Source organism: Lytechinus variegatus, chromosome 1, assembly GCF_018143015.1.
Source record: "Lytechinus variegatus isolate NC3 chromosome 1, Lvar_3.0, whole genome shotgun sequence".
Taxonomy (NCBI): Eukaryota; Metazoa; Echinodermata; class Echinoidea; order Temnopleuroida; family Toxopneustidae; genus Lytechinus; species Lytechinus variegatus.
This window is the reverse complement of record NC_054740.1, coordinates 41,398,580-41,419,389: the sequence shown is the minus strand read 5'-3', so window position 1 is coordinate 41,419,389 and position 20,810 is coordinate 41,398,580. Positions and strand designations below refer to the sequence as shown.

At 35.2% G+C, this 20,810-nt stretch overlaps 1 protein-coding gene across 1 annotated transcript in view; it reads left to right on the top strand.

Moving 5' to 3' along the window:
• LOC121414236 (periodic tryptophan protein 2 homolog) overlaps positions 1-19,719 on the top strand; it is a 52,943-nt gene extending 33,224 nt beyond the window's left edge. The window contains exons 17-18 of the mRNA XM_041607353.1: positions 5,638-5,866; positions 18,539-19,719. Of these exons, the coding sequence (XP_041463287.1) occupies positions 5,638-5,866; positions 18,539-18,734 (425 nt within the window). The 3' untranslated portion in view covers positions 18,735-19,719. The remainder of the gene's footprint in view (positions 1-5,637; positions 5,867-18,538) is intronic.
• Positions 19,720-20,810: the final 1,091 nt, after the last annotated feature.

Sequence of the window (20,810 nt, the reverse complement as noted above, 5' to 3'; positions counted from 1 at the left end):
CTTAACGTCTGCCATTAAGACTCTTTCACATGCAGCAGGAAAGCTCGGCCCTCAAAACTACAGTAATTTTGAAGTGTTTTGTTTTATATTTTTGTTTCTTATTTGGTGGGGGGGGCTTGTTTGTTTGGTTTTTTTGGGGAAGGGGTGTTTTGTAATCTTCATATATTTTTTAATGAAAAGGCATGCAGCTACCATATCACCTGCAGAACTAAGGCGTTGTGTATTAGCTGATGGGTGTTGCAAGAAACTACATGTAACAATTGATCACAAGACAGGTTCCCAAATCAATTAAAATCATGCATTTCATTGCAAACTTTCAGTTGATAGTCATTGATGGTTTGCTTGTTGCATCATATGAATTGATTGGATTTTAATAGTTAAAATTGATCTATCACTTGTAAATTTGGATCTGAAACGGGACCCTGAAAAAAAAACAGTTTGAGTAGTGCAATGAAGAGAAGTTGAGGAAAGATGAAAACTGAAGAGATTTATTTTGAATTGAAAGGTGAGAAAGAGATAAAAAGAGAGTATTCTGTTGTGAAGTCCTCAAAAGGACTTTAGATCATATGGAAAAAAAATCGTTATTTGAATGATGATTCCAGTGAAAAATACGGCTAATGACGAATATTTAGCACGTGTGAAACCAAACTAGAACATGATTAGAATCACAAACGCTTATCACAGTAACAATAACAATATCAATCATCATTACAATGACTATTCATGGTTCACGTGTGAAAAGGCCCCTGGTGCAGCATAAGAGTAGATGGAATGAGAGAGACAGTGACACGACATTTGCTCCCGCGTCAATTGCTCTGGTCATAATATATCAGAAGGTTAGAGTTCGTATTGTAATAGAGTTTTGGGGTCATAAAAATATGAAGATATGGATTAGGGTTTTACTTACATGTAGTTTTGGAAGTGAGATTTTATGTTTGCCTTAACATGCAGATTTTCCATCGGAGCAACTATCGCCGGAACAAATGTCATGTACAGTGTAACCAAGAGAGACTCCTATTTGTTCTCTTTCTTTGACCAACCATATGTGAACTGGTCTCCAGGTACTGCTTAATCACATCCAGTCAGGGGATGGTAGATTGCCGTTCAGGTTTGATAATCACTGTGCGCAAGGTCATTTGTATAGATCTGTAAGAAGAAATGATTGTTTGAATTGAATTGTGGGAAAGGTAGAGAGCAATCGTGAGATCCACACCACAGATTAACGCCTGATTGAATATCAATCAGTGTAGAGTTAGATGAAGTCCAAAGTGAATGATGACATTCATTCCCTTAGGATTTGTTTGATAAAATCTTTTGTTGGTTCACATAATCTTTTGTTGGGCATACTATGTTCTTTGTTGGGCATACTATGTTCATTTTCTTTCTAAACTCAATCATCAAATTCAAGAAAAGAGTGATTTGTAAAGATATTCTACCAAACTATTGACAGTAAAACTTGTTTGAATGGTTGTAAGCCCAACAGAAAACTGAATCAGAATACTTTAAAAAGCCTTCTTTCAACTACACAATAGCCAGTAGGTGAGCTTAAAATATGGCAGTATCAGCTTTCATAGGATTGCCAGCCCATAGTGACAGTCATTTTTGTATTTTTATTCTGTGATTAATGCTTGTGATTCTTCTAGCTTCAGAAAATAGACTGTGGACGTCCCCTTTGATGAGCATCATGTACTCATTAACTTGAAAAAATGTTGATGCCCGAACATCCGAGCCTTGTTGCGTGTTACGTGTCTTTACATGATGCAGAAATACACTAGCCTGAGGGCATATCTTGTAATATTAAGCTTTACTTGCCGTATAGATGTCCACATTTGTCAGGATTTTTTGCTTCCTGATTAATTTTTGTTGTTTTTTCTTTTCTTTTGGTAGCCAGAGCTACATTAAATGTAGAATCTTCTCTTTAAAGCCACCGCACACCTTACGACTGTTCACGATCCGATTTTCCAACTAATCGCATTTTGCTAATATTCTGAAAATGTGAATGGAATATCGTTTTATTTGAGGTTAAAATGAAAGAATACTAATATAACAAGTCTGGAAGATTGCAAGCCATTATTTTGGAGTAAAGGCCAAATTAGTTTCAAATCGTAGCCAATCATACAACTGCTATGACGTCATTACGACTAGATATTAAATTCGCTTTTATTCTAAGAAGGATGATAGCATAGTCACAGATTTGTAAAAGGTATTGGTACGATGATTTAGAACATTACACAGTAAGTTTTTCCAAGTCTCAATATTAGCATCAAATTCTACTACGTTTTACCTTTAATCGTAAGGTGCACGGTCGCCTTTAGACTTAAGAAGCCTAAGAATTACATTGTATCTGGGTGTGTCTGTTATGTACTTTAATGGAAAACATGAAAATTATGGTTGTTAATACAAATGAAAATACAGTGGGTAGTAAACAGCATGTTTTGTGTAAAACCTACGTGATTTTTGTCTCACCTGCGAAGCAGAGTGAGACTATAGGCGCCGCTTTTCCGACGGCGGCGGCGACGTAAGTAAGTTTATTGGTCTAGTTCATAAAAAGTGGACATAAGAGTAACCATGTATCACTGAACATCTTGTGCGAGTTAGAGTAGTATTCAAAGTCAGCACTGCTGCTATATTGAACCGCGTGATGCAGGTGAGACGGCCAGAGGCATTCCACTTGTTTTTATATCAGTCTCCTGGTGACAGTAGCGGACCGTGACCCGGAGGAGACAAAGCATTGGGGGGCACTGTATTGTTTGTGAACAATGCTGTGCCCCTCCAATGCTTTGTCTCCTCCGGGTCACGGTCCGCCACTGCCTGGTGACTTTCATTCTGAATTTTCTCAGAAGAGTCTAATTTTTTTTAAAGCATTTTTAATTTTTGATTCAATGTTACAAAATGTGCATTCAATATTACCCAATCAGATACTAGGGTTGAGTAACTTTAATAGCTGTGTTTGATGATCATTGATAAGATACTAGATGGGGCTCTTCTGCACATCTGTGTTTTATACCCCTTTCACAGTGCGCTTTTCACCAGCGAAGTTCGCCAGCGAAGGGGAAAGTGTCCAGTATGAAAGGTACACAGGAGAACTTCACCGGTGAAGTTCGCCGGCGAACTTCTCCACCTCTAGAGGTGGAGAACTTCGCCGGTGAAACAGCCAGTATGAAAGCAAACCGGAGAACTTCTCCTCTTTAATGACGTCAGAGGTCAATTTTTTTCTCTCCCGAAGTCCCCTGCACCGAGATTCCGCGCGCAACTACTTGCAAGCTCAGCTGAATGCTGTGGCCAAGTAGATACCCTCGAATCGCCCATTGAATTTTCGCCGGTGAAAAAATGTCAGTGCGAAAGGGTACATTTTTTTTTCGCCGGTGAAGTGAGGAATGCGAGGCGGAGAAGTTCGCCGGTGAAAAATGAAGAGGGCAGCGTGAAAGGGGTATTAGATCAGGCTACTATTTCTACCTTGATATGTTTGTGATTTTCATATGTGAATAGAACAAATGTTGGTCCCTATTGCATGAAAGTTATTATATCCTACATAGATTGAATCCTGTATATCGATTGGTTCAAATAGCATCATGTGACCATATATATTTCAAATAGTCGCGTGACGTCAGACCTCAATATATTTTTCGCTATACCAATATTCTGACATCATTATTTCAGAAAACTGGATATTTAGCTAAACTCTCGGGCGCACGGTCAGCGAGCTCTCTCTCCCGGGCAAGTCCTGTGATGCGTCGGCGCAGGCACTAATCTGCGTTCCACTGAGCGCATTGGCTCGATGAAAAGTAGGTAATTCAATGCAAGTAATCGGACTTTCCAAGCTCAGCGCATAGATTTTGGCTATAAATTATTAAAAGTAGGATATAAAACAAATATATCAGGCTTTTCATTTGAAAGCATAGTGGAAATTATTAATCCTCGGTTGGACTGGCAAAACTACTATATTTCTCTGGGGGGAAAATAGTGATTGCCAGATCCACCTGGGATAAATGATTCCACTGTACTTTCTCAAAGCCTGATATATTTTTTTTCTATGGTATTTACTTTACCTCCTCATGGTAAGCACCAGTGACAACAGTCGCTTTAATACAAGGACTCAATATAAGTTACCAAAGTTACAATAGTAATAAATTTTATGCAACAGGGACCAGGTGAATGTATGTAAAGTTCATCACCGACTTATGGTGGGGTTTAAATCTGAAATGATTAAACAGGAGATTGGAATGGTGGGGATTATCCCATCATTAGATTATTCCATGAGAATAAGTCAATGAATATAAGAGTGAATAAATAAATAAATAAGTATTGGTAAATTAATGAATTAATAAGAAACAAATAATCATATAAATATATGTTTAAAAAAATCATACAAGTAAACACAGATCCAAATGAGCAAACTTGGATACAGAAGTATTAAAAGGAAATGAAATTTAAAAGAAATGCAAAAATGCAAAATAAGATGAGAGGGAAAGATTTACTCAAAACTAAAGTAAATCAATCCTACCTGAATCACATTACATTCATATCTACTGCTGATCATTATATATATGTTTTATCAAATCAGTTGATAGAATTTATGTTTTTATAGTACAGTACAGGAACATAAAGATTTCAAGAAAATAGTTGAATTATATATACTGTACTATGTTTTATGTGTTGTCCTATAGCATTTCCTTGAAAATACTGATTTCTTCACCAAATTACTGATTTTCAGCTTTAAAAATACTGAAATTTTCTTATTCAGGTTGGCATCTCTGAATACAATCTAAATTGAATACATATGTACATGTAACAGAAGATTTCTTCATGTAGAAGTTCTTGAAAATTTATTGATAAAAAATCATGAAAATTATTCTTTTGACTCCGATGGTGATGATGATGATGATCGTCATTGTCATCGTTATCATCATCATGGTAATGAAAATGATAATACAGTGCTTTATCACTGCCTGGGTATGTTCATTGAGACTTGAGCTTGAAGGTTTGGATACCTCCTTGATGGGATATAAGATCTTGTTCCAAAGTTAGGGGTCACATCTGAAGATAACCTCTCCCCCACAGAACTTGGTCAGAAAAAAAGAAAACTTAGGGATATGTTTCTAAGATGATCTTATGTAGATAGCCAATTTCTCACTATAAAGTTGTTCAGGAGCCAAGGAATTAAAGATAAATGCCAGTTGTAAAAGATTTACAACTGAGTTTAAACAACTTTTATTAATTTACCACCCAAGTGTCTGTATGTACATGTATAGATAAAAAGTGTGTACCAAATGGTTCTGGAAGAAAATGTGTAAATGTTGGGAAATTGGCAAAATAAGCACTGTTTCACATACATGTATGCTTTTCTGTTTTAAACTTTGTGATTTCCAGAGTTTTACATGTAGGTTTTCAGCTATAAAGATTTCAGGATTTCACAAAGTCAAGTTAATGTCAATGTACCAGATCTAGATCTTTGGTAATATGTTGACCGTTAAATTTGTTTTTAAAGAATTTTTAATGAAATAATCGTTTGCTGCAACTATTCTATTATACTAAAGACACTGGTAGGTAAGAAAAAGTAACATGAAGTTGACAATGTATAGTTGGGAATTGGTAGCCAATGTTGTTAGTGACCTAGTTTCTCTGTTTCTCTCGCAGTGGATGTGATTTGTAGCAGTATAGCTGATACATACGTGGAGAAGATGTTGTCTTTTGTAGCGGAACGGCTCACAGCTTCTCCTCACCTTGAGTTCTATGTCCTATGGGCAGAGAAACTGCTGTCCATCCATGGTTCCAGACTCAAGCTAAAAAACTCGTCTTCCCATCATGCAATGCTCACCTCTCTACAGAAGTCACTCATCACCAAATCAGACAGCATTGGAAAAATGTAAGCTATCTTTTCTTATATGTTCTAAATAATAATAGTATAAAGCCTATTTCTAGTTCTGGTAAATCCCACCAAAGTGTATCACTTTTCCAATTTATGGCTACACTGTAGATTATATGAATAATTATGTAATTTTACATCCTACATCCTATTTGATGATCAGGCATCTGATGAGAATGAAATACCTGCATTATTTTTGTCTTTTGGTTTTAATATGAAATCTCTTCTTAAGCATGAAATGGGGTGAAAATTTCAGGACATAATCTTTGTCAGTAACTTTCTATTATCCAATTACTAAATATATAAAGTAAGTGCTTTTTTGAAATAATATAAATTTTAAAGAGAAGGGGCTGGATGCCAAAAATGATTCTGATGGCTGAACATGCTTAATTTTAATTCTTATCACTGAAAAAAACTAAATGACGGGCTTTAGCAATTTACAGCTGGGAACTGAAGCAACAGTGTAAGTGTTCTGAAAAATTATAATTTTTTTTATAAATTGAGTCAAAATATGCTGTAAAAAACATTGAAAATTACATCAAATCACAGAGATTGAATTAATTCAAGACCATTCAAATCACAGAGATTGAATTAATCCAAGCCCATTCAAATCACAGAGATTGAATTAATCCAAGCCCATTCAAATCACAGAGATTGAATTAATCCAAGCCCATTCAAATCACAGAGATTGAATTAATCCAAGCCCATTCAGATCACAGAGATTGAATTAATCCAAGCCCATTCAAATCACAGAGATTGAATTAATCCAAGCCCATTCAGATCACAGAGATTGAATTAATCCAAGCCCATTCAAATCACAGAGATTGAATTAATCCAAGCCCATTCAGATCACAGAGATTGAATTAATCCAAGCCCATTCAAATCACAGAGATTGAATTAATCCAAGCCCATTCAGATCACAGAGATTGAATTAATCCAAGCCCATTCAAATCACAGAGATTGAATTAATCCAAGCCCATTCAGATCACAGAGATTGAATTAATCCAAGCCCATTCAAATCACAGAGATTGAATTAATCCAAGCCCATTCAGATCACAGAGATTGAATTAATCCAAGCCCATTCAAATCACAGAGATTGAATTAATCTAAGACCATTCAAATCACAGAGATTGAATTAATCCAAGCCCATTCAAATCACAGAGATTGAATTAATCTAAGACCATTCAAATCACAGAGATTGAATTAATCCAAGACCATTCATATCACAGAGATTGAATTAATCCAAGACTATTCAAATCACAGAGATTGAATTAATCTAAGACCATTCAAATCACAGAGATTGAATTAATCTAAGACCATTCAAATCACAGAGATTGAATTAATCCAAGACCATTCATATCACAGAGATTGAATTAATCTAAGACCATTCAAATCACAGAGATTGAATTAATCCAAGAACATGCGAGGCTATGTCGCTCTTCTTCAGTGCTGGGGTTGGGATGGAGGCAGTTTGGAAGAATGGTCCCTCTTTTTATCATTATTCTTCTTCTACTTTGATCATTTACTACTTAATCTCAATCTAACAATCTTTTATTTGGCCTTCCCTTTTTTCTCTTCCTCACACTCTGTTGTCCTGAAAAGGAGCTCATGAAGGATATCATATCAAACTTTTTATAACATGCCAGATGAATTTCAGTTTTGTGGGGTTTTGTGGATCATTTGCTGTCAATCAACAACAACGACATGTTAACGTTTGATAACATGGCTCCCACAAATGAATATTTCATGTCTGTCTTTCATCATCCTATCACTCATTTCTTTTCTTTTAAAAGCGTCTTTAAATAGATCAGTTTTTCTCACTCTGTATGAAAACCTTTGTAATGGGATAGCTGTTGTGTTACTTTGCTGGACAAACGATAACCAACAATCAATTACTATTATAGTCGGTGATCAGTCATTGACTGTTAGAGCAGGTGGCTGTGTAGGAGAGATTTTCCGCTGATCAGTTATCAATTATTCCTGATGAAACCAATGAGAGATCTGACTACATCCTCTGGGATGATGTTGAATTTCTCCTCATCCTTTAGATTTATCTATTCATGTATTAATGGTATGTCCCTTGAAGGTATTGAGTGATTTGTATCACTGCAACCACGAGGTAGACAGCTGCACCTGTTTGAATGGTTTGCAACATTTCCTGAGAAGTTGCCTCTGGAAATTTTGGTGGTTGGTTAAACAATTTTAGCATGAATTGGCTAACTGCAACATGGCAAAAACCATCCTTTGCTTTAAAAAAATATCTATCTATAACTCTTAAAGTACATGTAAATGCTATACCAATAAGACACAATCTCAAATCAGCAAACTGGATGACCTAGACAGTTTTATGAAAGTTGTAATTTGATGACCGCAGCCACTATATAGAAATAGTACTTCTCAGGAAACTAAACTTAGAAAGTAGTGAAACTGGTAGTAATTGACAACTTGTCACGTATAGCCATTCTAATGTGGTGTCCTGTTCAATAGGAGACTGCTTGGTACAAGCAATTCTTCATTTATTTTCTTTTTTTCTTTTTTTTGGATAAAAACTAAGAATAAATGATATGATATAGCACCATTTGGAAGAACCCCTCAAAGGGTGATGTTTGTAATTTAGAGCACATTTTAGTGATTCAAAATAAACAGGTAGTAATTGTATAGATTAGCAAGTTTTGAATTTTCACTGTGTTTAAGGCAAGGGGTTTTTCCATTGGACACATCGCAACACATTGGGGAATGTAAAAAAAAAGCACAGAAAACCTCTGAGGCAAATACATCTGTATTTTAACAAAATCATATAGACTGATGAATGTGTATGTATTATCACCATTGACTGTTTTTAATAGTTGTATTGTTTGTTATCTAGGGCCTCATGAAAGATCAACTTTTGTTGAATGAGCTACCCTGGTGAAATGTGAATAAATAAATAAATGAATGAATAAATAAATGAATGAATGAATTAATGAATGAATGAGTGAATAAATAGATAAATAAATAAAATAAATGAGCGGAGCATAAATAGGCTTTGAGACCATTATTAAAGTATCTGCAGCAGGGGCGGATCCAAGATTTTCCAAAGGGGGGGGGGGAATTTTTTAACAGGAAAAATCTGACAAGCAAAAAAGAAAGAACGGAAAAAAAGGAAAAGTTTATGAGGGTCATTTTGTTCCAAGAAAAATTTTACAAGCAAAAAAAAAAGAGGTTTCACTGCAAAATGGAGTGCATTTTGTTCTACGGATAATTTAACAAGCCAAAAAAGGAGTCCTCATTTGCGTATGCGTGACACATTTCGCTTAAAAAAATTTGGGGTTCCACTCAAAAGGGGGCATTAGCTGGATGTGCCCCTGCCAAGGTCATAACCTTCAATGGCTTCTAGTTTAATAGATTTATTTGAATGTTGACATTAAGTTTGTTTAAATTAAATCAGAACAATTAGAGAAAAATAGTGAAGTTCCTGCGAAAATCTATCTACCAATAATTGAGTAATAATTTTTCTTAAAGTTTGGTTATGTAATGTCACAGAAGAGCAGCTCCTCCATGTGTTATGTCATGTAATTTCCATAAAAGCAATTTTCCAGAAATTTAAAATTATTTTATTTGTGCTGGAGATATATCATCAGACACATCATTTTATACCCCCTTTTATAATTATAGAAACATATTTTTATTCATTAGTGTTTGATTAATAGAGAAAATGTATTGAATTTGTGTATATGAGGAAGCTGCTCATATTATGATGTCACAAATTAAAAACCTGAAAAATTCATCAATTCATTATTCTTTCATATATATTCATAAAAACTTCAATGTTTTTCTCTATAAATTTTTATGCTTTTATCAAAAGCAGCGTATTGTTAGAGAGAATTGCCCCTTTAAATCTTGGAACATCAAAGCAAAATAAAATGTACTGAGAATAGTAAACATTTTTTTCATAGAATGAAAATAAACTGTGCTTAGCACATATTGATTTTTTTTTTCATTTCTTACATGTAGCTCAGTTTTCTTTTACTCAATATAATTCCTAACTATTCCTCTTAAATGTGTGTTCTATGATGTGGATGGACATCTGGAAGAATGAATATAGAGATCTGCAAAATGAAAACAATTATTCCCTAACTGATTTGGAATGACAAAATTGCATATTGATAAATAGAAAACAGCCAGATATAGAAAACAATTTAGGGAAGCATTGGCAATCGGCTTAAAGTAGATCAATTCTTCCCCTTCCAAACCTAGATTTCCATTTTATCTCTCTCACTCTCTCAGCTGTGCTTCTGTCTCTTTTTCTGTCAAGCTCTATCTTGGTCAGTTTGCTTTCTTCTTCTTTGGATCTGATTTCCCCCATTCCAATCACAAGTGAATGTTTATGCTTTAAAATATGTATTGATGGTTTTGTAGATGTAGGTGTCCTATCTGAATCATAATCATTCCTTTTTTTCTCTCTCTTACATCTTTGTAATGTTCTTTTGTTGTTATTTACCATTTCACTCTGATTTACACTATAATTTGCTGTTGTAGTGACTTTCCTGCTCAGCATTGCATTTTGATCTTTCACTTTTCTTTCTCTTTCCCCAGCTATGTATGTGCCATTTTCGCTTTCTCTGTTTTTGTGTGTGTATGTGTTTTTTATCCTTGCCTCTCCCTCATTACTTTATGTAGCTTTCACATTCTCGGCCCACTCTTCCATTGAGCTACATCTATCTTTACCACATCTCCTATTATCCATGTATAAACTATAATCACCCTTTACCCCCTCCCATTTTTCTTCTACATGTACACCCCCATTCCAATCCCCCCCCCTTTTAATATCACCGTTCTCCCATTCTTTTTTTTTTGTTTATTTACTTAGCTCTTAATGTTATACACTAATAAAATATTTACTTTGTTTCTATTTAAATCAATTGTGTTGTTCTAGTTTTATTTACCTTCAATTTAAGCTGTAATAGAAACTTTGTTCTGCATGTCTGTTTTCTGTTTCCTATCCCCTCCTTTTTCGCCTTACCCTATTTCTTTCTGATCCCCTATTAACCACCACTCTCTTTTACCCCTCATGTACCTCTCTCTCTCTTCTTCTCATGCACCCTCCCTCTCTCTCTCACTCCCTCTCCCTCTCTACCCCCTTCTCTCTGCTCGCTCCTTCCCCATCCCCCTCTTCTTCCCATCAAACTCTTCCTCTTATAATCCATTTAACGTTGTTTTTCTAATCTGAAATACAAGAGGCCCTAAATTGCCTTTCTATTAGATCTGCCAGGTTTGATTTCCCAGGGAAAAAAATGAATAGGATTCATTTGGAAAATTCCGAAACCAATACTACTTCAGACTTTGCCATAATATTGTGCAAGCTATTAAAGGGGCATGTACTATTTTTCTTCGTTAATCAGTGTTGTGTGTATAGGCTTGAGGCTGATGACTAGTCAGGCAGAGATGCTTGGGTTATAAGACAGGCTACCATTTTAAAGGTTGGGTAGCTTCCTAATATCCAATTATATATCCTACTTCTAAGAGGATGCGGTAGGATGTTTGATGCTGTAAATTATTGAATTTCGGTGTCTGCATGTTTTGGGAGTTACTTCAACAAAATTATTGTCAGAGTTGCCTACATTAAAAACATAGGAATATCTTTAATATTCATGAACAATACAAGGTGCAATGATTTTGAAAATCTGTCTGTCCTGTTCCATAATAACAATGTTGCACATTATGTGCAACATTACAAACAACTCATTGGTTTTCATTCTTGGTTTGGATAACAACATTTATAATAAAATATTACCATATGATGATTTATATTTTTATTCCCCCATGCAGTCCCATCTCATGTGCAGTTGATTTTGTGAATAGTTATCTAACATTGTCATTCTTCTTTTTGTCATTCCTGAAATATTTTTTTTTCTGATTATTCTGACAAGAACTAAGAAACAAAATTTGCCATGTATTGACTGACATGACATCAATATGGATATTTATTCTCAGTGATGCCATGCATATAAGCAATTTGTACTGGTATGCGCCTTTAATAAAAACCATCATTCTTGTGACTACCTATGGCATATCTCTTTATCATCACCATCCTTGCTTGGTGACATGATTGAAGTCATGTGCTTGGCAGTACTACTTTGCTTGCGTCAAAAATTCAATGCCCTTTTTTAACTTGACCTACTTATTACCAGCATTAATTTGTATCACATTGCATTGCCCAAGAGGTTTCATTTAGCTAGTTATGACATTTTAATGCATAAAAATTAGATGAAGTTGTTTGTTACTACTTCCCCTACTAATGTCAGTATTACATGATCAATGAAATCTTTGCAATATAATGTGCCCTCCTGCCCAACATGCCTAATATTCCTGATTTTCAGTCAAATTTTCACAATTTCTAACATTACTCCTTTTGATTTCTGGAAGCATGCACATTTTCTTTGAAAAGATATATGAATCCAATCAATCCTCAGTAAATTTCATTTCATTTTGATCATTTCATTGGTCCATGAGTGGAGGCATATAATGAAATAGAACTTTCAATTGCTTTCAAATACCTACACAAATTAATAAAGAAAAAAAACAGTAAATCATAACAATAGAAAATAATAGGTAAACAGACAAATTTTCTACAGTTACTTCATACCCCTTCAATTCATCATTCCTTAGTAAGAGCTTACATGTACAGTAAAATGGTAAACTGCCATTTCAGGACAGTACCTGTATCAGCATCACATTGAGATGATTATAATGATGATATGAGATTGATTTAAAGGAGAATGAAACCTTTGGACCAAGATAGCTTGTGTGAAAACAGAAAAATCAAAGAAACAGATCAACGAACGTTTGAGAAAAATCTGACAAATAATGAGAAAGTTATGAGCTTTTGAATATTGTGATCACTAATGCTATGTAAATCCTCATATTGGCAATGCGACAAAGATGTGTGATGTCACTCTTGAACAACTCTCCCCATTACTTTAGTATATATTTCACTTAAATTGCCTCTTTTATTACATCTATCAGTAGAACATGTATTCTTTCTATAGGAGGGCATGTAATACAGATTTTTAAAGAATACATCATCGATAAAGAGTTTGTATCACCATACGAAAAAGCAAAAAGACACATTTTCAGGGTATTTCATAGTCCATCAAAGGGAAAGTTGTTCATGTGTGACATCACACATCCTTGCCGTGTTGCCAATGGGAGGATCTCCATAGCATTAGAGATTGCAATATTCAAATGCTCAAAACTTTCTCATTATTTGTCCGATTTTTTTCAAACTTTCTTTGTTCTTATTCTTTGATTTTTCTGTTTCGACACAAGCCTACTTGTTCCAAAGGTTTCATTCCCCTTTAATGAGAAGAGCTTAGTACTGATGGGGTGTCACACAAGATTTATTAATGTCTGTCTCTCTTTCAAATGATTAAAACCTAAGCAGAACTTGTCTACCCAAACAACCACTGCTTGCCACTCTGTGCTGAATTAAAAAAAAACATCCTTCAGCTGCCTCAAACAACATTATGGAAGATCTTGATGAGACTAGAGAGTATAGCCACTGTAATGGCAACAGTCTAACGATTAAACAGTATTATAGAAATTTCTTTTGATTCAAAATATTAGTTATTTTATTGAATAAGTTTGCTAGTATTGAATGATATCAGGATCAGAGATCGCACCCTGTCAAAGTCTACTTGATGAACTCCATGAGGCAGGAGCTTAGCATTCAAAAGGCAGACTACTTGGATTCTTGAGCTGTGTACACTATTTGACGCTACTGATTGCATGCGGTCCCGTGGTTCCATGGCATGTATTTAAGCATTCACAAACCCATCATGGTGTTGTCGAACCTCCTAGTGGACAAATATGCCATTTGAATACTCAAACACTCTCTGTGTCTTAGATGAGAGGGGCAATATCCCACGGCAGTGTTTGATATGGAGTCCCTAAAATGAGTTTGAAGTTCACTGACACTGGCTGTGGCAGGGTATCAGAGATCGTTGAACAGGTCTCTGAAATTTTCAGTGAGAAAGTTGCTTTACAACGTCAAGGGTATGATGACAGCGTTAAAAAGGAATATTATACATGTATGCAGCTTGCGACACAAGAGCAGTGATCTTGGAATTTGGTGACAGGTAGACAAAGCCTAGTAAATTGATCATGTGATTGGTCATGTTCAATTAATTTCAAATAATGATTAATATAACCCATTGTTATAAATATCATGCAGGCCTCAATTACATTGCTAAGTTTTTTTTCTGACCAGCCCCAGATTTATTTATTCATTTATGTATTTATTTATTAGAACATATTTATTCAGGTACAAAAGATCAGCTTAAAATTTTTTTCCATCAATGACCTGATTTGAAATCATGTTGTTAATATTTAGTTGGGGCCTTTTAGATTATTTCATGCCATCTCTCACTGGTCACTCACTGTCTCCAACTTTCTTGACTCTTCTAGCTTTCCTTTCTTCTATTCCTGCAATGTGATCTTTGTACCCATCTTCCCTTTTCTCTGATCCTGTTTTCTTTTCATGTATATTTTTTATCTCTTTGGTATTACTATTTAGCCTGTAACCCATCAGGCTGTTCCATTTCAGTAGTGTATGACCTGCCATTGGAAATAGGTTTTGTGAAAAAGGGCCCTGCAACAGTCACATAATTTGCTTTCAAACTGTATATATGTTTCACCTCAACTAAGGAAAAAGTATGGGTATGTCATTTTTGATGATGTTCCAATCCCCATCCAAGCCCAGTATCAATTAATCAATCAATCCATGACATACCTTGAATGCATGAAGTGCCTTTAAGTAACTGAAGCTTATCCGGGGACCCGTCTTACAAAGAGTTGCGATTGATCCAATCACAACTATGGATGGCCAGCAACGTCAACATCTAAAATACAAATTTGTTCAAAATATTTTCTACATATATATGATGTTTATTTATACATTCATCATTTTCTTGAAGATTCTTTGTAATTCTCTTGCTTTACCTAAGGGGATCGTGCAAATATCCTGTAGAAAAAAATATTGCTATGGATGGATTTCCATAGAGTTGATCTTGATTTGATCAATCGTAACTCTTTGTAAGATGGGGCCTGAAGTAATATAGAGTGTTCCATTGAGGCAACAACTGCATGTAGATAATCGCTGCCTCAAAGAGCTATTAAGTTATTACTATTCTATAAATGTACTTTCTTTCACATTGGTGAAATATCATTTTTCTTTCTTGATCTTGGAGGTGTAAAATACACCTGCTATATTCCCCCCTCTTTCCATACTGACTTGTACAAACCCCCAGGGAGCCAGCCGTATCCAGGCACAAGTGATTTTATAAATTTCTCCTTCCTCGCCCCCCCCCCCTCCACTTCATCTCCGTTTCACTCCAATAATCCCAGCCGCTGGGACACAACATAAGAAGTAGATCATCAAATTTATTTTCATCAATACAAAGTTTTCATTTTATTCAGCTTTTCTGAGCAAATACTTGGTCTGGATTGGGATAGGATTTCACGCAGTGAGGGGCATCAAATTGTGATGGTGCTGGTCCGCTGGGAGGAACGATAGCAGCCAGTTTGGCTTTTTGAAAAGGAGTATACTCCAGTGTATGTGGTATTCAGCTGAATAAAGTTATTGCACTCATACACAGCTATTCCCTTAATAATATGAAGAATGAAAGGACAGAGTAGAAACACTGTTCTCTAACTGCTATTGCTGCCAAGTTATTTTTTTCTAAACCATACGGATATGCTCAAATATGAACTAAAAATTGAAATAAATTAATATGTCGCCTATATTTTCTTCCGGGGGAGGGGCATAACTGTTTTTATCAAGTTGCATGCTAAATGTTTGATAAGAAATCATGAGTGAAATCATAAATAACAGCCATGTAAAAAAAATTCTGCCAAAAATGAAAAATAGAATAAATGATCAGCATGAGGATGATTAATTTAATGGAGTATGGTCTTGCATCACTCACTTATTTCAGGAAAGCATATTGGTGTGGATTGTGCTATATTAAAAGCCATCACATGAATTTGAATGAATAGCAGTATAAATGCAACAATATTATCACAAGCACAATATCATAACTGTATTTGTAATATATTTGGAACAGTGTACTTTTTAACCACTGCAACATAAGATGGGCAGTTTTAGCCTCATCACAGCACAAATTGTCCACTAAAATCCCCCAAATTGAATGTTTTTTGGGGGAACCCTCTATTCTAGAGTATCCCCCAGCTCTCTGCATCAAAGAGTAGCCTTTGAAATGAAAGAAATAGCCCCCAAAATTCAGAAATTGCTCCAATGTGGAAAAAATCTGTTGAAATATGAAAAAATATATTCCTTATCCTGACATCTATGGAACAGAACATATATTGTGATAACATGATTTATAAAAGAGCTTTGTAACATTATTTTTCGTAGCAGGCACTCGAGAGTTTGTAGATATTGCCCCATTCAATGGGACAAAGATCTTAATTTATTTTCAAATATCATTGATGATTTGAAAATGGAGATGATTTTCTGTGTATGGTTGTAGCTTGCTTATGAGATGATCTCTCCTGTATATCAAAGCACCTTTAAGTCGAGTATAGTGCACTTCTGCTCTCATATATTTAGCATGTCAGGTAATCTCATCTTGATTGCCATGTCATGCGCCACAATATGGCATTATCTTTAGGTATGCTCGCTTAATTACCTTATTTTCCTGTTTCTGTCCTGTATGTCGGCGTAGCCAATCTCGAGTCATTTGTTTTCATTAACGTCTCATTAGTTGAGGTCCTTGAAAAGCCACCATCAAGTTGAATTAGTGCGGTTGGGAGTGCGAGCCGGGTTTATTGCCTTGTACATGGTGAACTTCACGCAGGGTAGGGTTATTGTAATATCTCTCACAAGTTTAATCCAGGATGAAATGCTCAATAATGAGCGCGGTATGAAGAGCATGATGATTTAATTATCTGGTTGTAACAGGGAGATGAAAATGACTTCTACAGTCATCCTCAACAATGAATAGCAACAAAAACTAATATACATGTTCCTATTCTTTGCGGCGAGGCATTTGACTCTTTTATTGCCATTTTACCCAGCATTGCAAGCTGCATAGTTTCATGCTTACCAGATGCCGGCAATATTGTAACATGGCAAAGTAGATAAGCAACAAATTCAATATGCATTCTATGTGGCCTGTGATTTAATTTAGAATATATTGTTGAATTTGTCCTATTTTTTACATGTCCACGTTCCCACATGTGCAATTTTATGACCTCACATGATAGTAAATTCAATATACAGTGTACATGTTTAATCTGTAGGAAACTGAATGATTTTGCTATAACATTTTTTTCCCTGCCCACATATGCAGGCTCAGTTTCCAACAGAAATGTGACAGCCAATATTCGTGTACGTGTATGTTTCCTTTGGCAGGAGTTGAACCTCTTTTTTAGTTGCTCTGACTGCCTTCTTGGGGAGTCATGTAATGCATTTTTTTTTTTTTAAACATATTATTTAAAGTGGTTAACAATGAATTCAACATACATATTTTATATGATAGAGTTTCTTAAAATTATCCAGTTCTTCTGTAGTGTCTATCGTATACCATTTAACATTTTAACGTGTTTCTAAAGGGACTTGGAAATCATTAACCTGATGTTTGCCTGGCAAGCGTTTTATATCATAGAAGCAATTCAAGAAATTAATCTTTACCAGGTATCCATTCACTTCACCTGGGTGTAGTGGAGTACAGTTTTTCTAATTGCTTCTTGACAATCACAAGTTAACCAGTCCCTTTTTTGCAGTAACAAATTATCTATGGAACTGTAACTAAAATAGATGCTTTAAGCATTCTATTTCATTTCATCAAATGATGCAACATCATTCACAGTAACTCAGAACAATAAAATATATGTCAGCATCACACCATATAAAATATCTAGTATATTTGCTTAATTTTGTCAGTTAAGTGGAATACATTTTAAAACGTGATCTTTAAAGGGGAATGAAACCTTTGGAACAAATAGGCTTGTGTAGAAACAGAAAAATCAAAGAATAAGACTAAAGAAAGTTTGAGAAAAATCGGACAAATAATGAGAAAGTTATGAGCATTTGAATATTGCAATCACTAATGCTATGGAGATCCTCCCATTGGCAATGCGACAAGGATGTGTGATGTCACTGATGAACAACTTTCCCTTTGGTGGACTATAAAATACCCCCAAAATGTCTCTTTTTGCTTTTTCTAATGATACCAACTCTTTATCCATGATGTATTCTTAAAAAAATATGTCATGCCCTCATGTAGAAAGAACACATGATCTATGGATAGATGTGATAAAAGAGGCAATTCAAGTGAAAAATATACTAAAGTAATGGGGAGAGTTGTTCACAAGTGACATCACACATCTTTGTCGCATTGCCAATTTGCTATCTCCATAGCATTAGTGATCGCAATATTCAATTGCTCATAACTTTCTCATTATTTGTCTGATATTTCTCTAACTTTTGTTGATCTGTTTCATTGATTTTTCTGTTTTCACACAAGCTATCTTGTTCCAATGGTTTCATTCTCCTTTAATCTATCCGTATATTTTTCATGATTTTAATGTTACTTTTTAGTCCACCATTCATTAGTACATGTAAATGCTTTCATGTGTTTCTTTGTGTTTTTGTTTCCTTGATGTTTAAAGATGCGACACTAATCGGTACACACTCCAATACCTTCAGACTCTGTCAAAATTACAACCCAAGAAGAGGAAGTTAGCGCCGTTAGGATCAGAAGATGATGACAAGGAATCTGAGGAGGAGGAGGAGGACAGTATAGGGGATGGTGAAGATATTGACAGTGATGATTCTGAGACACAGATTACACCACTTATAAAATGAACAATTATACTTAAGATACATTGTACTACCTGTAGCATTCATATGAGATTATCAGATGGCATGCCTTCATCTGTTTATGTGACCAAGGGGATGGGGAGTACACCCCCTCCCCCAGTTTTCCAACATTGAAAAAGAAAGAAGAAAAAAGAGAGGTCTTTGATAATTACATAAATTTGGTATTTTGGGGTATTACATATGATAATGTGTATTACCCTTCTTATTTAATTGAGAATGAATATGCCAAATTATAAGCTTCCATGTGCCTTCCCCCGTCAACCCGTGACGCCACCCTGGTACATGACATCATCTGTACGCATGACACCATTGTTGGATGTGGCATCAGTCATAAGACATTGTCAAATCATAAGACATCATCAGATATGATATCATTGGTAGATGTGAAATCATCAGTAGTTGAGATATCAGTTAATTTCATATAACATTAGTAGATATGACATCATCAGTAGATTGGCATCATCAATAGATATTGGATCATCAGTAGATGTGATATCATCTGCAGATATGGCATCATCAACATATTTGAAATCATCAATAGATGTGACATCATCAGTAGATACATGTATGACATCAGTACATGTAGATACATGTATGTCATCAGTTGATATAACATTGGTACTTATGATATCATCAGTCATATGATACCATCCATAGACATGAAATCAGTAGATATGATATCATCAGAAGATATGACATCATCAACAGATATGACATCAGTAAATATGACATCAGTAGATATGGCATAATCAGTTGATATTACATCATTGGTAGATGTGATATCGGCATTCATATGATATCATCCATAGATATGACATCATTAGTAGATATGATGTCATTAGAAGATATGACATCAGTTGATATAACATCGGTAGATGTGATATCATCAGTCATATATCCATAGACATGACATCATCAACAGATATGACATCATGAACAGATATGACATCATCAGAAGATGTGATATCATCAGAAGATATGACATCATCAACATATATGACATCACCGGAAGATGTGATATCATCAGAAGATATGAAATCATCAACAGATATGACATGAGAAGGTGTGACATCGTCAGTTGATATGACATCGTCAGTTGATATGACATCATCAGTAGATATGACATCATCAGTTGATATGACATCATCAGTAGATGTGATATCATCAGTAGATGTGATATCATCAATCATATGTTATTATCAGTAGATATGACATCAGTAGATGTGACATCATCGGTAGATGTGACATCATCAGTCATACGATATCATCGGTAGATGTGACATCATCAGTCATACGATATCATCGGTAGATGTGACGTCATCAGTCCTATGATATCATCAGTACATGTGACATCATCAGTCATATGATATCATCGGTAGATGTGACGTCATCAGTCCTATGATATCATCAGCAGATGTGACATAATCAGTAGATGTGACATCATCGGTAGATATGATATCATCAGTCATATGATATCATCAGTAGATGTGCCATTATCAGTCATATTATACCATCAGTAGATGTGACATCATCAGTCATATTATACCATCAGTAGATGTGACATCATCAGTCCTATGATATCATCGGTAGATGTTCCATCATCAGTCATATGATATCATCGGTAGATGTGACGTCATCAGTCCTATGATATCATCAGTAGATGTGACGTCATCAGTCATATGACATCATCAGTAGATGTGACATCATCAGTCCTATGATATCATCATTAGATGTTTAATCATCAGTCATATGATATCATCAGTAGATGTGACATCATCAGTAGTTGTGACATCATTGGTAGATGTGACAACATTAGTCATACGATATCATCAGTTGATGTGACATCATCAGTCATACGATATCATCAGTAGATTTGACATCATCAGTCATACGATATCATCAGTAGATGTGACATCATCAGTCCTATGATATCATCAGTAGATGTGACATCATCAGTAGATGTGACATCATCAGTGCTGTGATATCATCAGTAGATGTGACAACATTAGTCATATGATATCTGTAAAATTTGCAATTAGAAGATGTGGTATCATCAGTACT